This window comes from Pholcus phalangioides, unplaced genomic scaffold (assembly GCF_987345545.1).
Source record: "Pholcus phalangioides strain wild (caught in Gottingen) unplaced genomic scaffold, Ppha-v1.0 ptg000009l_1, whole genome shotgun sequence".
In the NCBI taxonomy this organism is placed as follows: Eukaryota; Metazoa; Arthropoda; class Arachnida; order Araneae; family Pholcidae; genus Pholcus; species Pholcus phalangioides.
In genome coordinates, this window is record NW_028301602.1 from 48,138,513 (window position 1) to 48,158,182 (window position 19,670).

Consider the following 19,670-nt stretch of genomic DNA (forward strand, 5'->3'; position numbering starts at 1 on the left):
CGTGGTACTGTACGTGGTAATGAACGTGGTAAATGGCTGCTTCGTGGCCAAATAAAAATAATATATAGTGATCAGATAATACACCAATATTAAAAATGGTCATCGCTTCTGTAATGTTGGCTTTTTCACGTACACCGAAGTATGTGAAAAAAAAACAAACGCAGCAGCAGGTTAATAATGATTTTTAATTTATGTACAATTATATTTCGGCCGGTTAGAGCTTTATCTCACATATTTTGTGGGAGAAATTCAATTTTCTCTCAAGTTTTAAACTAATAAAAAATTTCAAATCTACAAGTTCCCATATTATGAAAAAAATTGTATTTACGACTCATCGCTCATGATATTTATGGATTGAAAATTTGAGAATTATGCATAATCACTGGTAAATGTGATAAATGTAGCAAAATTTTTCAAACTTTATTGAAATAATCCGATATTATATCACTATTATCAACATATATGTGCTGTATATAGACTCTAACACTGTTTTCAACTCTCCCACACAACCTTCAGATAACTTTTCGATAACTTAAAAAGTCTGATGAATTCCTTATTGTGAAATAAAAATGCATTGTTAATTTTTTATTTCCATTTCTTAAAATATGAATCATAGAAAACTTCTATTAAAGAAAGAATTTAAGTTATCTCCTCGCATAGAAGAAAAAAAATGTTTACTAAGAATCAAGCTAAGAAGTGGGTAGCCTTGGTTCTTAACTCGATTCTTAACTATGGAACACAAACGATTCTTAGTTAAGAATGTGGTAGCAAAGTTCTCTCTTGATTCTTAACTAAAGATCAAATCCATAGTTAAGAGCGGATTCTTATTAAGAATCAGAAGGTGGTACATCCCCAGGTCAATTTCTGGAAATTTTTTTGCAGAAGCTGCAGCCTCCAATTTATCAGATTCCAATCTTGCAATAAGTTTACACGTGAGACCTTAAAAGAGCTTCAAACAAAAATAGAGAAATGTTTGGAGCTTTGAAATCTTTTTAGAAATGACTTGCACTCTGGGGGAGGGGGGGGGGCAGTCTTAAAAAACTTCTCTCAAGCTTAATGGAGGATCTTTTACTGCACGGCCAACAAAGGTAGCAGGCTTACCTCAAAGAGACTTGTTCTATATAAATTCCACATTGTCAAAAATGTCTATGGGGCTGTTCAAGTATAACATCAGAAATTGTTCAGCCATTTTTAACCCCCCTCAGCAAAATTTCCTCATCTCCACCCCCTACCTCCATTCACATATTGGTGGGATCAGAGACTCTACGAAAGAGGGGACATAGCCCCCCAAATGATAAAAATATTTTTTAAAATCAAAATTGCGAAAGAAAATACCTTTATATGTTATAATCAATTTCTGTTAATTTCAATGCTATTTAAAGGCTAATAACTCAAAATTTCCTTTTAAGAAATTCATTGTGATCCACCCTCTAAGTCATATAATGATAAATCCTTGTCTTGTGGACCAAATGTGGCCCGGGAAGGAGGGTATCTGATGTTGCCTGCCCCCAAACCTAATTTGTACAAATGAACTAAGCAGCACATTTACAGATCGCTTAGGTGATCCGTGGCACAATTTCAGAGCATTTAGGTAACCCGTAGCACATTTTTTCATCACTCAAGTAGGACTGTGGCACATTTTTTCATCACTCAAGTAGGACTGTGGCACATTTTTTCATCACTCAAGTAGGACTGTGGCACATTTTTTCATCACTCAAGTAGGACTGTGGCACATTCACAGATCACTTAGGTGACCCGTGACACAGTTCCAGAACACCTAAACGATTTGTGGCACATTTAGAAATCCCTTGAGTGACAGCTGGCACAGTTTTATAGCACTTGAGCGACCCCCCAGTGGGGCTCTACATCACTCAAGTTACCCAGGCACATTCCCAGATTACAGTGATCCATGGCATAATTACGGATCGTTTGAATGATGCGTGGCACAGTTCGAGAGTACTCAAGCGGCCCAAACACATTTCTAGATCACTTGAAGGATCCACGAAACATTTAGAGATTCTAGGAGACTTATCAATAGGGATATTTGTTAGTTCAGGTGCCAGTTCAGGATGCTATTAAGAATATTTCATATTTTTATAAAGGATGGTTGATGACGTAAAAATCATCCAAACCCCCCTCCCCCTTTGTCATCAAAAGTTAGCAAATCGGCAACCCCCCCATCGATGCTGACGTAACACTTGAATGACCCCTATAGCTATTTCCAAGCATTATACATTTTCAACTCATCTCTAGGGCCAGGATTACACTATAAAATTTTGATAAAAGATCTTTTATAAAACTGGAAAAATTCAACCCATAAGCGCATTGGTTTAGGTTGGGATTACACTATAAAAGTTATTTTATAAAACTTGAAAAATGCAATCAATAATAGTACTAATTATATTCATGCAAATGCAACCGATAGTCTTATTGGCTGCATTTTTAAAGTTTTATAAAATAACTTTTATCAAACTTTTAAAGTGTAATACCGGCCTTACTAAAAAAATTCAGAAAACAATTCTCTTTCAATTTCATCCAATGTGGTGTCTTGTAATGTCTGTGAACTGTGTAGCAAGGAGAATTTATATAAACAAAAATATAACACTGAGTTTTTTTTTATCCCATCCAACTGTAAAAAAAAAAAAAAAAAAAAAAAAAAAAAAAAACCCAAGAGGATAAACCATTTTTCAGAAGACATAGAAAAGAAATTAGAGCTTTGTTTTAAACGGTGTTGAAAATGGAAAGTAGGGTTCCCCCCCCCCCCCATCCATTTTACTGAAAAAAGCAGGTTCAGTGATCTTGACCGGCATTGGTTTCCAGTATGTAAAATCTCACCCTTCAACTGATAAGACATTTTGCTCATGTACACCAAATTGCCTCTCAGTAAGGGATCCAGAAGAAAATTCAGAAAAAGATTGTTGATAAGGCTTACTTACTCTCTCCCAGAGGAACCACTGGAATGGGAATTCACCCCCTTTTAATTTTTTTCCCTTTCAGTTTGTCCCTGACTTTTGACAAATTTTCCCTGAACATTTTCTGATTCCCTGACTTTCCAGGTTTCTGAGAACCATGTCATGGCTGAACCCAAACAATTTTGTTGAACCCCTAAGAATTTTATTACAAATTCTTAGAATTTGTTATAAATATTCACTATTACTTAGAAATTTAATAGTGTGATTAAAAATGTGTGGAGGAGCTCCGTCTTGCATAAAGATTGTGTCTGCAAGGCAGTGACGTGCTTGGAGCCGGAACAATTTCATTCAGTAACAGCAATGCATATCGAGTGTATTGACTGCACCATCCAAGTGAAAATGTGCTTCATCTGTCCAGACGATATTCCAAGGCCATTTTGAATCAACGAGTTAGAAACTGCAGTGAGAACCAGAGTCGAGCGTCATAATCATGTGGAAGCAACAGCTGCACAAGTGAAAGTTTGTATGGATAATATCAGAGGATATTCCGCATGATCTTGTGGACAGTTGAACGCCCCTTATCCAATGCCTGGCACTAGTGCTACCATGAGAATTTGAAGCTCTGTCCTCCTCCACCTGAAATGAAACCTCCTGTACTGCGTCTATAGAAATAGGTTTTTTCCCTTTTCCAGGAAGAACAGCCAACGGTTTTATAAGAGCTGCTGCGTGATATCACATAAATGTAACATGTTTACTACAGGTATTCAAAGTGAAACACCCTTTGTTGGCGACATGTGCAACCATTTTTTCCCCCCTGAAACAAATTCCCATTAATTCATGAACTCCTCCACAAAATTTCACAATTTTCTGAAGACCAGGTTTTGCCTGTAGGCTACTTTAAAATAGGGGTCTTTTAATTATGGACACCCTGTGTATAGTATATTAAGTTTTTCCTGAAAAAATAATTCATGTTCCATACCGGCAAGAATGAGCAATTACTCATGGGTCAAGAAAATGCCTGTTTTTAATGCACTTGTTGCATCACTGGCTTTCAGTAGAACCTGAGTATTAAGTTTGAAAACAAAAAAAACTTGTGGTAAGAAATATTTAATAAGTATTTTGAAAAAATTCAGATTACATCTGTAGATAAATAAGTTGATTTTAGGTTGTGGCTATAAATAGTTAAGAACTGTGATGCTCTCTCTATCAATATTCTATATAATTTTAAACTAACATACTTAGTTTTTCGACACATTCTGTAGGGAAGTGGACCTAAAATACGCTCCATCATAGCCAAATGTTCCCTGTTGTCATGTGTCTGAAAAAACAAAAAAAGGCAACTCATTATTTACATTTCAATTTTACACACACACACATGCAATCTAAAATAATAATTCTATTTCCCCCCAACACGAGTTCTGTAATAGATGTTTCCAGATCTGTTATTAGACCCAGCCTCTCAAGATCATGTGAAAATTTTAACTTAGTTTACTTTGTTGTAATCAGTGCTGACACTTTAACAGCCAAGATTTTATTTCTCCGTCTGGTCTGCACCTGATCATGTGTTCAGGGGTCAGCATGGATCATGGCCTCAAAACTAGTGAAAATAGTGACCAAAATTTTTAAAAAAGTGACCAAATAGTGACCAAAATATTTTTGGAAAGAGACCAAATGGACAATGAATTTTGATTATTACCAAATTGAATGAATTGAAATTGAATTTAGTTTTAACTTTGCATTTCAATAGAACTCATTGGAATTGTTTTTTACATAATAGTGTGAAATAATTAAATCAAACTCAAATGCATTCTGTAACCAGAAAAGTTTTGAATAACTTATCAAATTTATCAACTATGTGTGAGAGAATAACAGTAGCAATGCCTTCCCCCATGTTGCTTTCCACAACCCATCTTAAAATCAATTTAAGCAGGAAAAACTTCAAAACGGGAAAAAGTTTTCACATTCAAAAAAAAAAAAAGAAGGGGAAAAAATGAAATAACACAAAATTTGATGAGAGAATTTGTCCCATCTACATTCCAGTGGATTTTTCATTCGTGTTATGCTATGAATGACAGTATACAAAATGTACTCAAACCTTTTTAACTAGTACAAATTTGATTTACATACCTAGGTTTGTATAATACGTTCCAACAAATCTTAAGACACTTACTGTAATGATTATAAACTAAAATTAAATTTTTAGCAATATTATTTTAAATTATTAAATTAAAAAACTACTTAAATTATAAATTATTTAAATTAATAAATTGAATAAAGTATTAAAATTAATAAATTGAATAAAGTATTTAAATTATTAAATTCACTAAATTATTCCCCAGCGTCAATGCCAGAGCCTACTGATGTATACATATATATGATTGTCAATTGTCATTGTGCCACACCCCTAAGACCTTCAAGTCTATCTCCACCTATGGCTGGACTGGGAAAAGTGGGCTAGTCTACTATTTTACAGGCGGGAGGGGGGGGGCCACAAAAATAATACTGTTCTTGGGCGAGGGAGAAAATAAATCAGTTTTGAAATTGTTTGGTTTTTGAGAGAAAAATTTGTAAAAATACAATTTTTTACACACAACATACACCCCTTCAAAAAAACCACACATTTACTCCTTTACCCAGAAACACAGGAGTGGGAAGTGACAAAGTCCATTTCGGAACAGCTTTGAAGCAGCAATATTCAGGATTCTGACCAGTTTTGGAGCAGCAAATTCAGGATCTGGAGCAGTTTTGGAGCAGCAAAATATAGGATTTGGAGCAGATATTTATAAATTGGAGCAGGGAAATTAACAAGAATATTTTCATTAACCCTCACCCCTTTTCAAAATAAAACAACTGCACTGTCTTTTGTTATCAAACATCTTTTCATCAGCTTGTTTTTTGTTTTTGGTATTTCAGGCTTTTGACACCTTGTTCGAAAGAAAGGCTGCCATAAAATTTTTCCCACCTGTCTATTTAAGATGATTTTTACTTACTGAGGGCGCTATTGGCTGTCCGGAACCACAGCACTTCAAATGGGCTAAAAAATTTATATAAGTTTTCAATTTTTTCATACTTGGAAAGAAATTGTTGCAAAATGGGAGAGAATTTCGGAAGAATCAACACGACGTTTGGCAATTAAGTGCTCATTATTTGGCGAGATTGGCGATCTGACACTCGTTATTTGGCAAAGTTTCTAAATTAGCATTCGTAATTCGGCGAAAACGCACTTTTTACTTCCAGAATGAAAATTTTTTTCACGAAACATCAGGATTTGACGCAATGACGATCGACTAAAGTAATTTCTGCTGCTTCCAGTGGCGACTTTTTTTAAACGGCAACTGTGACTCGCATTTGCGCTTTAAAGCTGAAAGATCATTGCAAACTATCTTCAGTTGCACAATCAAGGATATTATCGGAGTTTCGCGATGGAAAGGCCGATAGTTTAAATAAGGTGTACAGTGGAATAAAACACGCTCTTAGAAAGAATCATTTCGCGGTAAACAGGAACAAAAATTTTTGGCGTCCTTTCCGAAATTCCGGGCATACGAAGCAAAATTAGCTATTTGGCGCAGAAAAATATGAAAATACACTATTGGAGCAGGATAGCGCAATGAATAAATGAACGCCAGGGTCTCTGCCACCAGACTTATCCCGTTTCCGAGATCTCTTCTAGCCCAGCTTCGTGGCAGAGTCTGGAACAAAGTGAGTGCACCTAACAGTCTGAGTGTGTAGCTTGTGTTGTGTATGATATTTCAGTGCCGCCATCTATACTTCAAATTGTGAGTGAAGTGTAATGATTGAATATTTGTAACGTTGTAGGCCTGTTGCTCTCTGTGGCGAGACTTTAACGGGGAGATCGGCTCGCATTCGTGCCTTGAAGTTGGGAACCACAGAAAACCAACTTCAGCCGACCACCACTGTGGGGTTCGAACCCGGATCCTCGCATCCTGAGTCCGTCACTATAACCACTCGACCACCACAGCGGTTTTCTTATATAACAGAAAAACCACGGCAGTCACACCACAATAGGTCTGGCAGCCAAAAGAGCCAACCAATCCCAGGTTTTGGTTTCAGGTGATGTCATAGAAAAACGGAGGGAACGACCTCTGGCGTCATGGTCAAGGTCGTTAAGACCAAATTATGACGTCACACAAGAATAGTAAATGATCCTGCCATTAGGATCAACCAACTCCATTATCAATAGAGTTGTTAACTGAAAACAAGAACAAAAAACAAAACACTGCAAAAGTATGGGTGTCTGCAGCCACCCACACCTTAACACAATTACAACTACATAGTACATTTCCTTACACAGTCAACCCTATAAATACTAGGAAAAAAAAACCGACCACCTTCCATCATCACTAGTATGATGGAATGAGGCAGCAAATCCAAAATAGTATGAATTTTATTCGTAGATAGATCGCGATTTTCAATCGGATGATTTTTTTTATTGTAAGTAAATTCAAAATATCTGCGAGCTTCTTTAACTTTGGCTAGCTACAAGAGTATTCTCCAAAGCATATTAATACGCTTAATACGTATTAATAACACGCCTCTTTAATACCCGCTTCAGTATTCTCCCGCTGCGCGTAAGTTAGCTTCTGCACGGGCTCTCTTAAATCGTCATTTAAAATAACATTTAAAAAAAATTAACAAAAGTAACGATAGAACAAACAACAAATGTAACTTGCTCGATGCTCCAAGAAAGGAATTCAGCCCTTAGGACTAAAACTTTTTAAAACAAAAAAAATAATAAAGGATCAATTTTAAAATAAGATGAAAATGAAAGAACGAGTGAGCACATGGGGAAAAAAGAAAGAATGGTAGTGGGGGGAGGGGGGAATTCTTTGTTGTAAGTATACACCTTTTATGCTAGTTTTTTTTCCGACCGGCTTTTCCATAAAATGATTCTTTAACAAGGTTAAGCTTTCTTTCCAAGCGCCTTGAAATCAAGTTATGCTGACGTCACACAGTATGCTCCCGGAAAGATAAGATGCCTTCGATCATAGTTCAATGAAGGGAGGGAAAAAATTAGCGATATTGAACAGATAAAGTTCCTCCTTGAAGAAAAGAAAAACACAGACAGCAGAAAAGCGCACGAGACAGAGTTTTTTTTGCTAAAAAAGTGGAAAAAGTGACCTGGGCCTGAAAATATGTAATAAAAGTGACCAGTTTCTAAAAAAGTGACCCGTGCCGAGCCCTGTGTGTTGTTTGAACGACGTCACTAATTATAGGGTTGCAGCATTTTTAAATTCTTGACTTTAGTTGGAATTCAAAATATTAATATTTAAATTTTTATTTGAAAGTGTTCTATAATAATTTTGCTGGATTTTTTTCTCATATTTTTGTGAGTACATGTGTAGAATCAGTGATAATTTTTTCAAAACGTCACCTTTCAAGAGATCCTTTCCTTGTAAGTTTGAGTAAATTTCAAAATAAATGGCAATAGATCAGTCACAAACATGAAATTTGATGCCAATTCCATTTTCCCAGCATTTTTTTTATAAATAGTTAGTAATTAATGGCTTAACTATGATAGACTGCATAAAACATCAATTATTAAATTATCACTTCTAGATTATCTTGAAGTAAGGGAAAATGTTTTTTGCCTGGCATTATAATCCGGAGTTATGTAGAGGAAAAACAAAAATCACAACCTTGAAAACAAGGAAAAAAATCATGGCATACCTGAAACAGAGTTATCCCAAGGTAAAGTTCAAAAAGAATGCATCCTATACTCCAAACATCGCAAGGTTGCGCCCACCCCAACTCTGAAAGCAAATTAAACAAACACAATTAGTCCCATTACATATAATATCATAGAGGTACCATCTGTTCATACATTTTTACACAATTTTGAGAAGTTTATAAAAGTAATTGTAAACCTGTGATCAGGGGTGGCTTAAGTGAGGGTGTGGTGCACCCAGGCAGCAGCGTAGATTTTAGACAGACACAAAAATATTTATATTTCAACAGTAAAAATCAACGTGAAACCAAACTTTTAAGCCATACCCTGATAACAGAGATGCTGAGAAAACTCAAGGGAACAGACAAAGCATGGGATTGCAATACCACAAACAAGAATGTAATCTATCAGGAGTGGCTCGAGACAAAATCAGGGTTCATACAAAATTTCCTAAATAAAAATTAAGGAGTTTTTAAGGAGTCATGGCAAACTTGATAACTTTTACAGCAATAAAAAAGTTAATAAGTTTTACAACAAAAAAAAGGGGGGGGGGACACATATGAATTTACTTTTTATTTGCAAAGTTTTCCCTCTTCTCAAAAATATAAATGTAGTAGTGGTTCAAAAATTACAACTTTTGATTTGTTACTCAGCACCATCAGAATTCATAAAATAATCAATCTACATACATACTTTTCTGTTTTCACCAAAGTATTCTAAAACTGAAGTTTTGGTCAAAAATATAATTCATAACAGCATCACATAAATTATAAAAATTCTAGAAATGATATTCATTTCCCTTCCAATTATTCAAAATAAAAATCCACAGCTGACAACGATTTTTCTTACAAAATTATTTATATTCGCAGCAACTCTTTATTCATCTCTCGCTCAAAGTGGATCAACACATACACATATTCTTAAAGTTTTTCAATTTTCCTTCTTGTTTTTCAGTTGTACTCAGAAAGAAATTGTTGCAAAATGAAAGCAAATTTCAGGACATTCAACACAATTTTTGGCGATTTAACACTTGTTAATTGGCAAAATTTACAAATTAACTCTCATAATTTGGCGGACTAGCTCTTATTCATGAAATTAATTTTTCCCCCCACGAAACATTGGGATTTGACACAATGAAGATCTACCATAGTAATTTCTGCTGCTTGCAGTGGCGACTTTTTTTTTTCTTTTTTTGAAAACGGAAACCGCGGTCGGTTGTTGAGAAACACTGGACTAGAGTAAACCATCTTCAGCTGTACGATCAAGGATATGATCGGGGTTAACGATGAAAAGCAAGATGAGGGGCCGATAATTTGAACACAAACTTCGCTACCTGCTGAATATCCTCTATATATATATATACATACACTGGTGTAAGAAATTAAGAGAATTTGCAGACTTGGTTGATTATCTCTAGAACTACTGTACCGATTTTAATGAAATTTTATATGTACATACATTGATACAATACAAAACAAATAACCATTCAATAATTGTAATACACACGCATGATTGTGCGTAACACTCGTTGGAGTCGGAAGGTATGAAACAGCGGTTGCAGAACAAACAAAAAAAAAAGGGTTAATAGGGGGGTATGGTCCCCTCTTACAGATATACAGGTCTCGCGTGATTTCATACTTGAAATAAGGCAGTTTATCATTTCCTGTGGCAATTGGTCCCACTCATTCAGCAATAACGTTTTCATTCCCTGGATGGTTCCTGGAGGGGGGGTTGCGAGTTGCAATTGCCCTCCCTAGAGTGTCCCAGACATGCCCTATAGGGTTAAGGTCTGGAGATCTGGCTGGCCAATCTATCCGGCGAATATCCTCACTCTCTAGAAAATCGTCGAGCAAAAGAGCTCTATGAGGCCTCGCGTTATCAGCCATTAAAATGGACTCAGGGCCAACTGCACCCCTGAAAAGGCAAAAATAGGGCTCCAAGACCTCATCCCTATACCTCACACCAGTCACAGTGCCTCTTTCAAAGACATGGAGAGGTGTGCGGCCATCCAACATGCCTGCCCTGACCATTAAACCTCCTCCGCCATAATCGTCGATTTCGCAGACATTGGAGGGTAGGTAACGGATCCCTGGTTCTCTCCATATGAACGTACAGCGAGAATCGGTGCTTAGGCTGAACCGGGACTCATCAGTGAAGAGAACGGTCGCCCATTGATCCATACTCCAATCTCTATGCACCATGATAAACGGATTCTCCTGTCCGTAGAAATGAGCGGGACGCAAACAGCAGGTCTTCTTGCAAACAACCCTCTCTCATGAAGTCTTTTGGAAACAGTCACCCTTGATATACGGGTTCCTGTGGCTGCATACAAGTCACGAAAGAGATGAGAAGCTGTAGCACTCCTGTTACGCCTCGCTATAATCGACAAATGGCGATCTTCTCTGGCCGTCGTGGCTCTTGAACGACCTTGCCCAGGCTTTCTCTAGATGGATCCGGTATCCTGCAACCGTTTCCATAAGTTACACACGACGCTGAGCGTTAAATTGAACTCTCTGCAAATCTGGACTTGAGATTGGCCTGCTTCTAGCCTCCCCACAATTCATCACCTCATTCTATCATCTAAACGTTGGTGGTTACTCATTTTTACTGTTACAATTTGAAATTAACCGATTGCTGCAAAATAACACCAAGAAATTCACCGAGGTGTGCTAGGGAACGAAATGCACCTTAACTTACGTGCGCTTATAAAGCCTGTTTCTCTACTGGTTCCGCCTACACACACGTGTACGCTTACGTATTTGACGTACAAGATTTGCATTTTTGTCTAGAATCAGTGGTTTTACATTCAGTTCAGTTCTTTTCATGAAATTCAATAAAATATGCAAATTCTCTTAGTTTATTTCACGAGTGTATATCCATATATATTCTTCCAAAGATACCCATTATATCCATCTCGCCTGTTCTAAATTCAACTTGCTTCAGGCAATTTTTTTAAGTTTTAATTTCACAAATACAAACATGTAATACACAAATTCAGATGTGTTACACGAATACAAACATGTGTTACATGAATACAAACATGTGTTACATGAATACAAACATATAATACACACACACACAAAAATAGATACACACATATTACAAACACTTATTTACACATATACACACATTACACATACACAAAGCACACATATTACACTTTGTAGCCTGAAGGGACTGAAAAGTCCTTCCAGCAGGCCTAAAGGAATAAGCTATAGAAGCATTTGCATATAGTGAGAAACACTTGTAGATAAAACAATAATTATCTTTTAACTTTCTAAATATATAGTAAAAATAAAATTCCCCACTAACCTAATATGACCTCTGGTGCTCGGTAATGCCTTGTTGAAACTATGGTACTGTGATGTTCATGATCAAATGTAGCAGAACCAAAGTCAATAAGCCTGATATCTGTTCTTTTTATGTTGCGCACTTCTCTCTTCTTTTTGGAATTATATACCAAGTCATATTCAGAATTGACAAAAAGTATATTTTCAGGCTTCAGATCTGTGTGCGTGAGCTGGTGGTCATGTAGAACTACATACATACAAAATAAAATTTATTTGTATTCAAATTTCAAAAACAAAAAAATAATTTAAGAGGTACTCTTTCAACAATGTTTCATTAAAAGACCACATAATTTTGGGTTCTGTAGATGATTTCATTCTTCCTTCAACTCAATCTAGCACTTGTTTGTAACATGTGTGAGAAATAAATTCATGTGCAACAGAACTGTCCAGTGAATTTCTTATTGGTTATCTTTGTCACTTTGAATACTTATAATAAACACCAATTTCCGCAATGTATATATAGCAAATTTATAACCTGTTTTTAAACACAAATTTCTTTATCTTAACTCATTCTTCTTATACCTAAATTTACATTTCCACGATGTCCACTACAGCTGGTAATACCCTCCTTGTTTTACTCCTGGAAGACATTCTATCAGGATGCTTTTGAGCACTGCAAAATCCTTTGCTGCTTCTCACTTTTACTCTGTTGAATCCTATAGTCTTCCATTATAATATAATTGAGTTCTCATTGAAAATAGGTGGTTTGAATTTTAAAGATGGTGAATTTGGGGTTTTCCTATACACTTCTATCAGAGCTATATATATATTTTAAATACAGTCGAATCCTGTTATAACGAACTCCAAGAGACAGAAGAAATCACTTTGTAATAATGAAATTTCGCTATAAAGTAATTCCAGATAACATTATTTCATTTCTATGTAAACTTATTTGGGGATCTCAAAATTTTTTGTTAAAACAAGATTTCTGCTGTAACGGTATTCGTAACAATGGGAATCGACTGTATATATTTGAGAATGCCCAGACAAAAGATACCATAGTGACACTGAAATATATTGTTTGTAATGTTAGAAGTATGAGGAAAAACTTTGATAATTTTATATTTTTAAAATACACTAATGAAAATTTTGATGCGATATGTTTAACTGAAATCTGGATTAAGGAATGTGAAGTGAATATGTATATAATCCCAGGTTATCATAGTTTTTATAATTGCCGTGAATATAATAAATCAGGAGGGGTTTACATATACATTAGAGAAGGTATAAAAACCAATTCAATTTCTAGTCAATTTCAGACAACAGAAATTTTAACACTAAAAATTTGTGATTTAAATATTATTTTTTCACTATTTTATAGATCTCATAATTATACCATCGAACAATTTAATGATGAACTTATATATTTGAACAAATTTAAAAACTCGGAAATGGTAATTATGGGTGACATGAATGTGAACCTATTCAATGATATTGACATAAATATTAATGAATATTTGAATTTATTCTGTTTAAATGGTTTTTCTTCATTTGAAAAATGTGTTACAAGAATCGGATTTAATGATTCAACTTATGTTGACCATGTTTTTTACCGTTCGCTAAAGAATAATTTTCAGCGTAAAATGGGCGTATATGATGCAGGAATTACTGATTATCATCTAATTGGTTACATAAGAAAATGTTCACCACATAATAGTGATACCGATTCGAATTATATACTAAAAACTTGGATAAATTATGAATTATTTGAACGATTTGTTAGGGGTGTTGATTTCATGCAGGTTATAGATGAAAACGATACAAATAAGGCTTATATACGTTTTTTTTATTGACATCCTTAGATTGAATTCAAACTTATTTATAAAAAAATATTATGTCAAACACAGAAATAGGGTGAAGCTTAATGAATGTATTATGGAAGACCTAATTAAAATGATAAATATTAAGGAAAAACTATATATGACGCTTCGTAAAAATCCATTGACATTAATGAAATTCATATCAATATTTCCAGTCAACTTGTTTCATTCGCAGATGATACAGTTCTTGTTTCCTCTGCTGAAACAACTGAAGAACTGATAAATTTGGAAAAGGACATCTATACAATAAATAAAAGAGTTCGAAACCTTCGACTTAGGCTAAATGCTAACAAAACTAAATGGGTTCTTTTTAATTTAACTAACTCAAGCACAGAAACAGATTTAATGAAATTTCATGAATGTAACGACTTTCCTTCAAATACTACATGTAACTGTTCATACATTGAAAGAGTACAGCATTATAAATATCTTGGAATCATTTCATCTAACCTAAAATGGAAAGATCATACTGATCAAGTTGTTAATAAATTACGAGCAATTACAGCAATGACGTATAAATTAAAGGTTATCATCTCACACCAAAGTTTGAAAGAAGTGTTTTTTGCATGGGTGTTCCCACATATTTTATATGGACTGCAAGTTTGGGGGAGCATATAAAAATCCAATCTATACTATAGATAATCTTTATGATTGTTTGTGACTTGACATTATACGAACAAACAGTTCTTCACATAATAGAGTAACATTAATCCAATTTGATATACGTCAAATTTATCTGTATAAAGTTTTAGTATTCATGTATAAGAACCCTGATTGGTATCCCAGAGTGAATATACAAAGAAGCATTATGAGATCACAATATTTATATCATATACCATTACCTAAAAAAACAATTTTCAAAAAATCAATGTTTTCTTGCTCCAAGAATATGTAGAGAATTTGATATTATTAGACAACAGCAATGATTTTACATGTTTAAAAAGGCTATAAAAGATTGTATACTGGAAATAGCAGATATTGAGAGGTTCGTTTCGTTCAATGGTTAATGAAATTGCAAATTAAAAGGAGTAAAATTTGTTTATATATTTATTATAAACAAATTATTTATTTATTACAAGAAAATATATCTGTATTTTAACACATCAGACTATAGTGTAACATTTTAAATAAAGCAATATATTTGGTGTGACTTGCCTGCAGCAATTGTAGTAAAATATACTGTTGTATGTTACTCAAATTCTCTATGTAATTTATCAACACGACCCATGGAAGGTTATTCATATCCTTTTAGGTCAAAAAGTGTTTGTCTAAATTTTTTTTTGTCTGTTTTGTCCATTGTGCTGTTTGTTTAATAAAAAAAATATATAAATAGTTCCACTGTTATTTTTTTTTTCAATTTTGTTACAAGCGACTGATTAATTTTCTGACATTATCCCTACCTTTTATGCCTAGTTAAAAGTTGAAAAAATATATATTATATTATTGTGATATTATACTCACATTTAACTGAATAACAAAGTTGGTATCCAATATGCCTCACCTGGTCCAAAGTGTACGGATGGTAATTATTGTGTTTCTGTAAAAATAAATAAGTTTTAATTCATAAATAAATAAACATGCAAGTATTTTTGAATATTTTGCAACAAACCTACTTACCAAAAAGTCAAAAACACTCCTGCCCATCAGCTCAAAAACAATACACATATGTCCATGATAGTCAAACCAGTCCAACATGCGGATGCACAAACTGAAAATGTATTTAAAACCACAAATCACCTCTGAATCGTACAATCAAATATAAAACATGAAGCAAGTTTTTTTTACAGAATATTTTTTTCAATTTGTTCAAATTTTTCTTGTGATTGACTCAACTACACCACCCCACCCCCCTACATCATGCACCATTTTGATAAGACGTCTTGAACGTTGTATTCAACTATATCACAGTGAAGCCTGTCTGGAATGAAATCAAAAGATAGTCCCATTGAGATGATTAGTGCACTTCTATAGAACGGGAAACAGTCTGAAATGTAATATTATTTTGGTCTCATGACATTCCATTTCACACACACGTTAAACTTAAACTTTATGTAATTACAGTATTTATGGTAATGGGATCTGTATTACTGTACTTCATTCCACTGTGGTAGAATGAATTAGTTTCATTGAAATGAATATCATGATATCAAATGAATATGTTTCTGGAAGCTTGTGGCACTTAGATGCATTGCTTATGCTAATTTGTTTCAGGAAACAAATTTCAAAGATCACGAATGTTATCACGACATTCAAATCTCAATTATTAAATTTCTTTTCAACAATTTAAAATTGATTCTGAGCATCCAGCCAAGCATTTTGTAACAGATATCTGTTTATAACATACAAGAAATCAGTAATTGAATGGTTAAATTTTGTTTTGACAAATTTCGTGTGCTTAACAAAATATATATTTAAATGTATATATTACTAACACGCTAGTCATTACTCTATATTTTCTTAGAATAAACAATTAAAGAAATTTTAATTTATAAAAATAGTGACTATTTAAAAAATATTTGCAAACTAAAGAAAAATAATCATATACTTGTGAGATATGTCAGAACATTTTATTAAGAAAAATATAAGAAAAAAAACCTCACATTTCTTGAATAGATATCTTACATATATCGTATTGAATAATTTTACCCTCAATAATTGTTCATTTGCTTAATCGGAAACACTAGTTTTGATGCTTTTGCTTACTCCTAATCTGTTTCACTATCTGGAATGAACTACACCAAATATTGAAAAAAATCTTTTCAGTACAGGCAGTCGATACTTTGACTGTGGTTAGCAGGTTCAAAAATCTCATATCACTCTTCATAATTACATCTTTACCAAAAACAAAAACTATTCGACCACTCAAAATCAGACATAACAACCTTAGGGTTAAAAAAACATTTTCCGCATGAAATGGTTCCACCTTCCCCAAAAAGTTTAATGTAATTGCCGGGAATCTAGAGCCAGTTTTGTCTGATAAATTCAAGACCCTTATTTCTCTCTTCTTTTTGTGACATTAATTCCCATATTAGAAATTAACACTGATGAGCTTAGAATAAATGCAGCAAAGTGTGCATCTATTTTTATATGCTGAAGACAGGACCTTTTCATTGTTTGATTCTTCTTTTATCTTTAATTGCAGCCTTTTCCATGCTAGTTAGGAACACCCATTCAGCTAGGGAGCAGTTGTTCTTTTGTACAAAATCAATAGTTTTAGCTATCGATTTCAGAATTGCAATCATGTCCTTGATATTTATTTTTAAACCAAAAATTTATAATTTTACTCGAGATGTCACTATCTATTTCAGATCTGTGGTCTTCACAAACATAGGTAACAACTGACCAATTTTAACATAAGATTTAAGAGAATGACAATAAGTATTCCATCGTGCCTCTTTACACAAAGTATCAATACACTTTCACCTTATGTATTATACCATGCTTTCGATAGATGATTGTGACAATATTTAAATACACTGTACTTTTATAACATGCTTTGTTACATTAGTTTTAATGAAATTTTTGGCTAGTTTTAAAATAGGGCCACTGCACCCATATGTAAGTCCCGATAAGGCAAGCTCTTCATCCAGAGTCTTTCTGGAAGAAGCCATATTTGCAGTTATTGTCTGTAATAAAACTTGATACATTACATTTGAAGTTTTCTTCTGTTGATTTCACTGAACTAAAAACCAAATTTGCTAAATAATTTCCAGTATGCGATGAGCCAAATGTATCAATAGTATCAACATGGGCGACTTTGCTACACTGTTTGATAACACACACAATTGGTTCATTATGGATGTATGAATATCCATTTCTCGATTGCAATGCTAACTGTCTGATTTTCTATGTCAGCTTTACTTACCACAACTTTATCACTGTAAATCTTGAGCAACCATTTGTCAGCTAAATTGGTAGGACTATCACATCTGATATTTAATATATATATATTAATGTATATTTTAATACACTATAAATAATACTTAAAAATATAATTAAAATAATCTAATAAAAATTTAAATCACTTTTTAAAGCTGCATAAATAATTTTATTTGATTAAAACACATTTTTTTTCATATCTGAAGTAAATTGATTTAAATCAGTGATTTTTAAAAAATAATCCAGTTGATTTAAATCACTATAACCCTGCATGGCAAGGAATAGATTTATAACCAAAACAGAGAGTACATTATTCAAAATTTAGTCTACCACTACTTACACCAATACAAATACAAGGGCCCAACAAGGCATATGCCTAAGAAAAAGATGCCTATAAAAATATAGATGTCATGTATGGGCCTCTTTTTCTCAGCCACCTCGTTGGGCATTTTGCCTGTTGTGGCGTTGTATTTGTATATTTCTAAAATAGAACCCAATTAAAAATACAATTACAAAAAGGGGGATATACAATACCTGGTACCTTTCCCCTCACAGTTTTTTCATGCGGTGACATTTTCCCTGTGAAGCGCAAGATCTGATTTCTATGAGGTTGTGTATACATTTTTTTTTCTATTTTTTCCCAACCTCCAGTTTAGAGTATGCGGGTATAAGAATATGTGGAACTCTAGAATCAGACTTTTTAAATGTCAGGCCACCACCACTACATACGGAGTGAGTCAGGCGCCGAAATCTACAACGTACGTTACAGAACAATCTGGAGGAATTTCTTAAAAGCGCACAAATGCACCTCACAAATATTCATCTGCTGAACCTTTAACGAATTGGTACAAGTCGGAATATGCAGATTTATCTGTACATGTGCACCTTGGGAGCTTGACTAATTGAGAAAAAAAATCTAAACAATTAAATATTTAAGGAGCCAAGAGTATTAGATTTTAGAAGCTAAAGCAGAAAATTTGAGGCATCAATATTAATTTTTTAAATAGCACGGCAACCCAGGACTTGTTAAATCCTGTTGACCTAAAGTGAATTTTGTGTCTGAGGCATGTCTGGTTTTCCAAATTTGGTAGTAAACAACTTGGCGGGTTATTTTGCACGTTATAATTGGCACGTTGCATTATATGTGAAATTTGGTCCCTTTTACCAAAATTGGAAAACAATTTTTAGATACAACTTGCTTAATACAAGTGTGGTAAATAAGAGATTATGGCTAATGCATACATTTCTAAATCCCTTTTTGGTGCGCAGTTGCATTTTATTAGAATTTTAACGCTTTTTTATGAAGACTCAAGATTATTCACACATTTACACTCGTATGTTTTTGTGATTTTGTAAATAATCGGTTGTTTCAAGACTGCACCAATGACAAAAATTAAATAACGAATCACATAAAATCCAATCACTCAACGAAAGAAGATATTGTCAGAAAATGAGTTTACAAAAACTTTATTATATATGAATATAACATTTTTAACTACAATGGACGACTTACTGCTCATCATTAGGATCCGCTTCAGCAAGTTTTTCCAACACATTTATTTCTAGTTTAGCTGCTTCACGATACTTGTCCACATTTTTTATTATCTTCAGTGCCACTACTTGATTACTGAAAATAAATTCATTTTTAATAACTAGATTACGAGACATCTGAGTAGTATAAAGTGATAATTCATAGAAAAGGGATCTATGACAGTAGGAATTCTTACTTAAGCCAATCCTTTTTAAACCATGAAATCAATTTTTGTAATAATGTAACAAGGGAGCTGTTGACAAGTAGCAACAGTAGTACTCCTTCTCGAAGCTTCATGAAGATAATTAAAATTATTAACAGAATTATAATTATAAAATTATTCAAAGAGTTTGACTGAAACTTTCATCAATAACCATTGTTGGTTATGCATGTAATTGTAGAAATGTTGTTTTGAAAGAAAATAAAGAATTCCCCCTTGTTCGAAGATTATGCACACCAAGCCAATCTCTCTCCACATCACAATCCTCATAT

The 19,670-nt window shown here is 33.8% G+C and overlaps 1 protein-coding gene across 3 annotated transcripts in view; it reads right to left on the bottom strand.

The window, feature by feature from the left end:
* The window catches only part of Doa (CDC like kinase darkener of apricot), a 98,545-nt gene that overhangs the window by 15,297 nt on the left and 63,578 nt on the right, over positions 1-19,670 (bottom strand). For all 3 annotated transcript variants that reach the window (XM_089236448.1, XM_089236449.1, XM_089236450.1), the window contains 6 exons: positions 19,161-19,274; positions 15,386-15,476; positions 15,230-15,305; positions 11,911-12,135; positions 8,601-8,683; positions 4,151-4,230 (listed from right to left, as the gene is read on the bottom strand). In XM_089236448.1, coding sequence (XP_089092574.1) covers positions 4,151-4,230; positions 8,601-8,683; positions 11,911-12,135; positions 15,230-15,305; positions 15,386-15,476; positions 19,161-19,274 — 669 coding nt within the window. The remainder of the gene's footprint in view (positions 1-4,150; positions 4,231-8,600; positions 8,684-11,910; positions 12,136-15,229; positions 15,306-15,385; positions 15,477-19,160; positions 19,275-19,670) is intronic.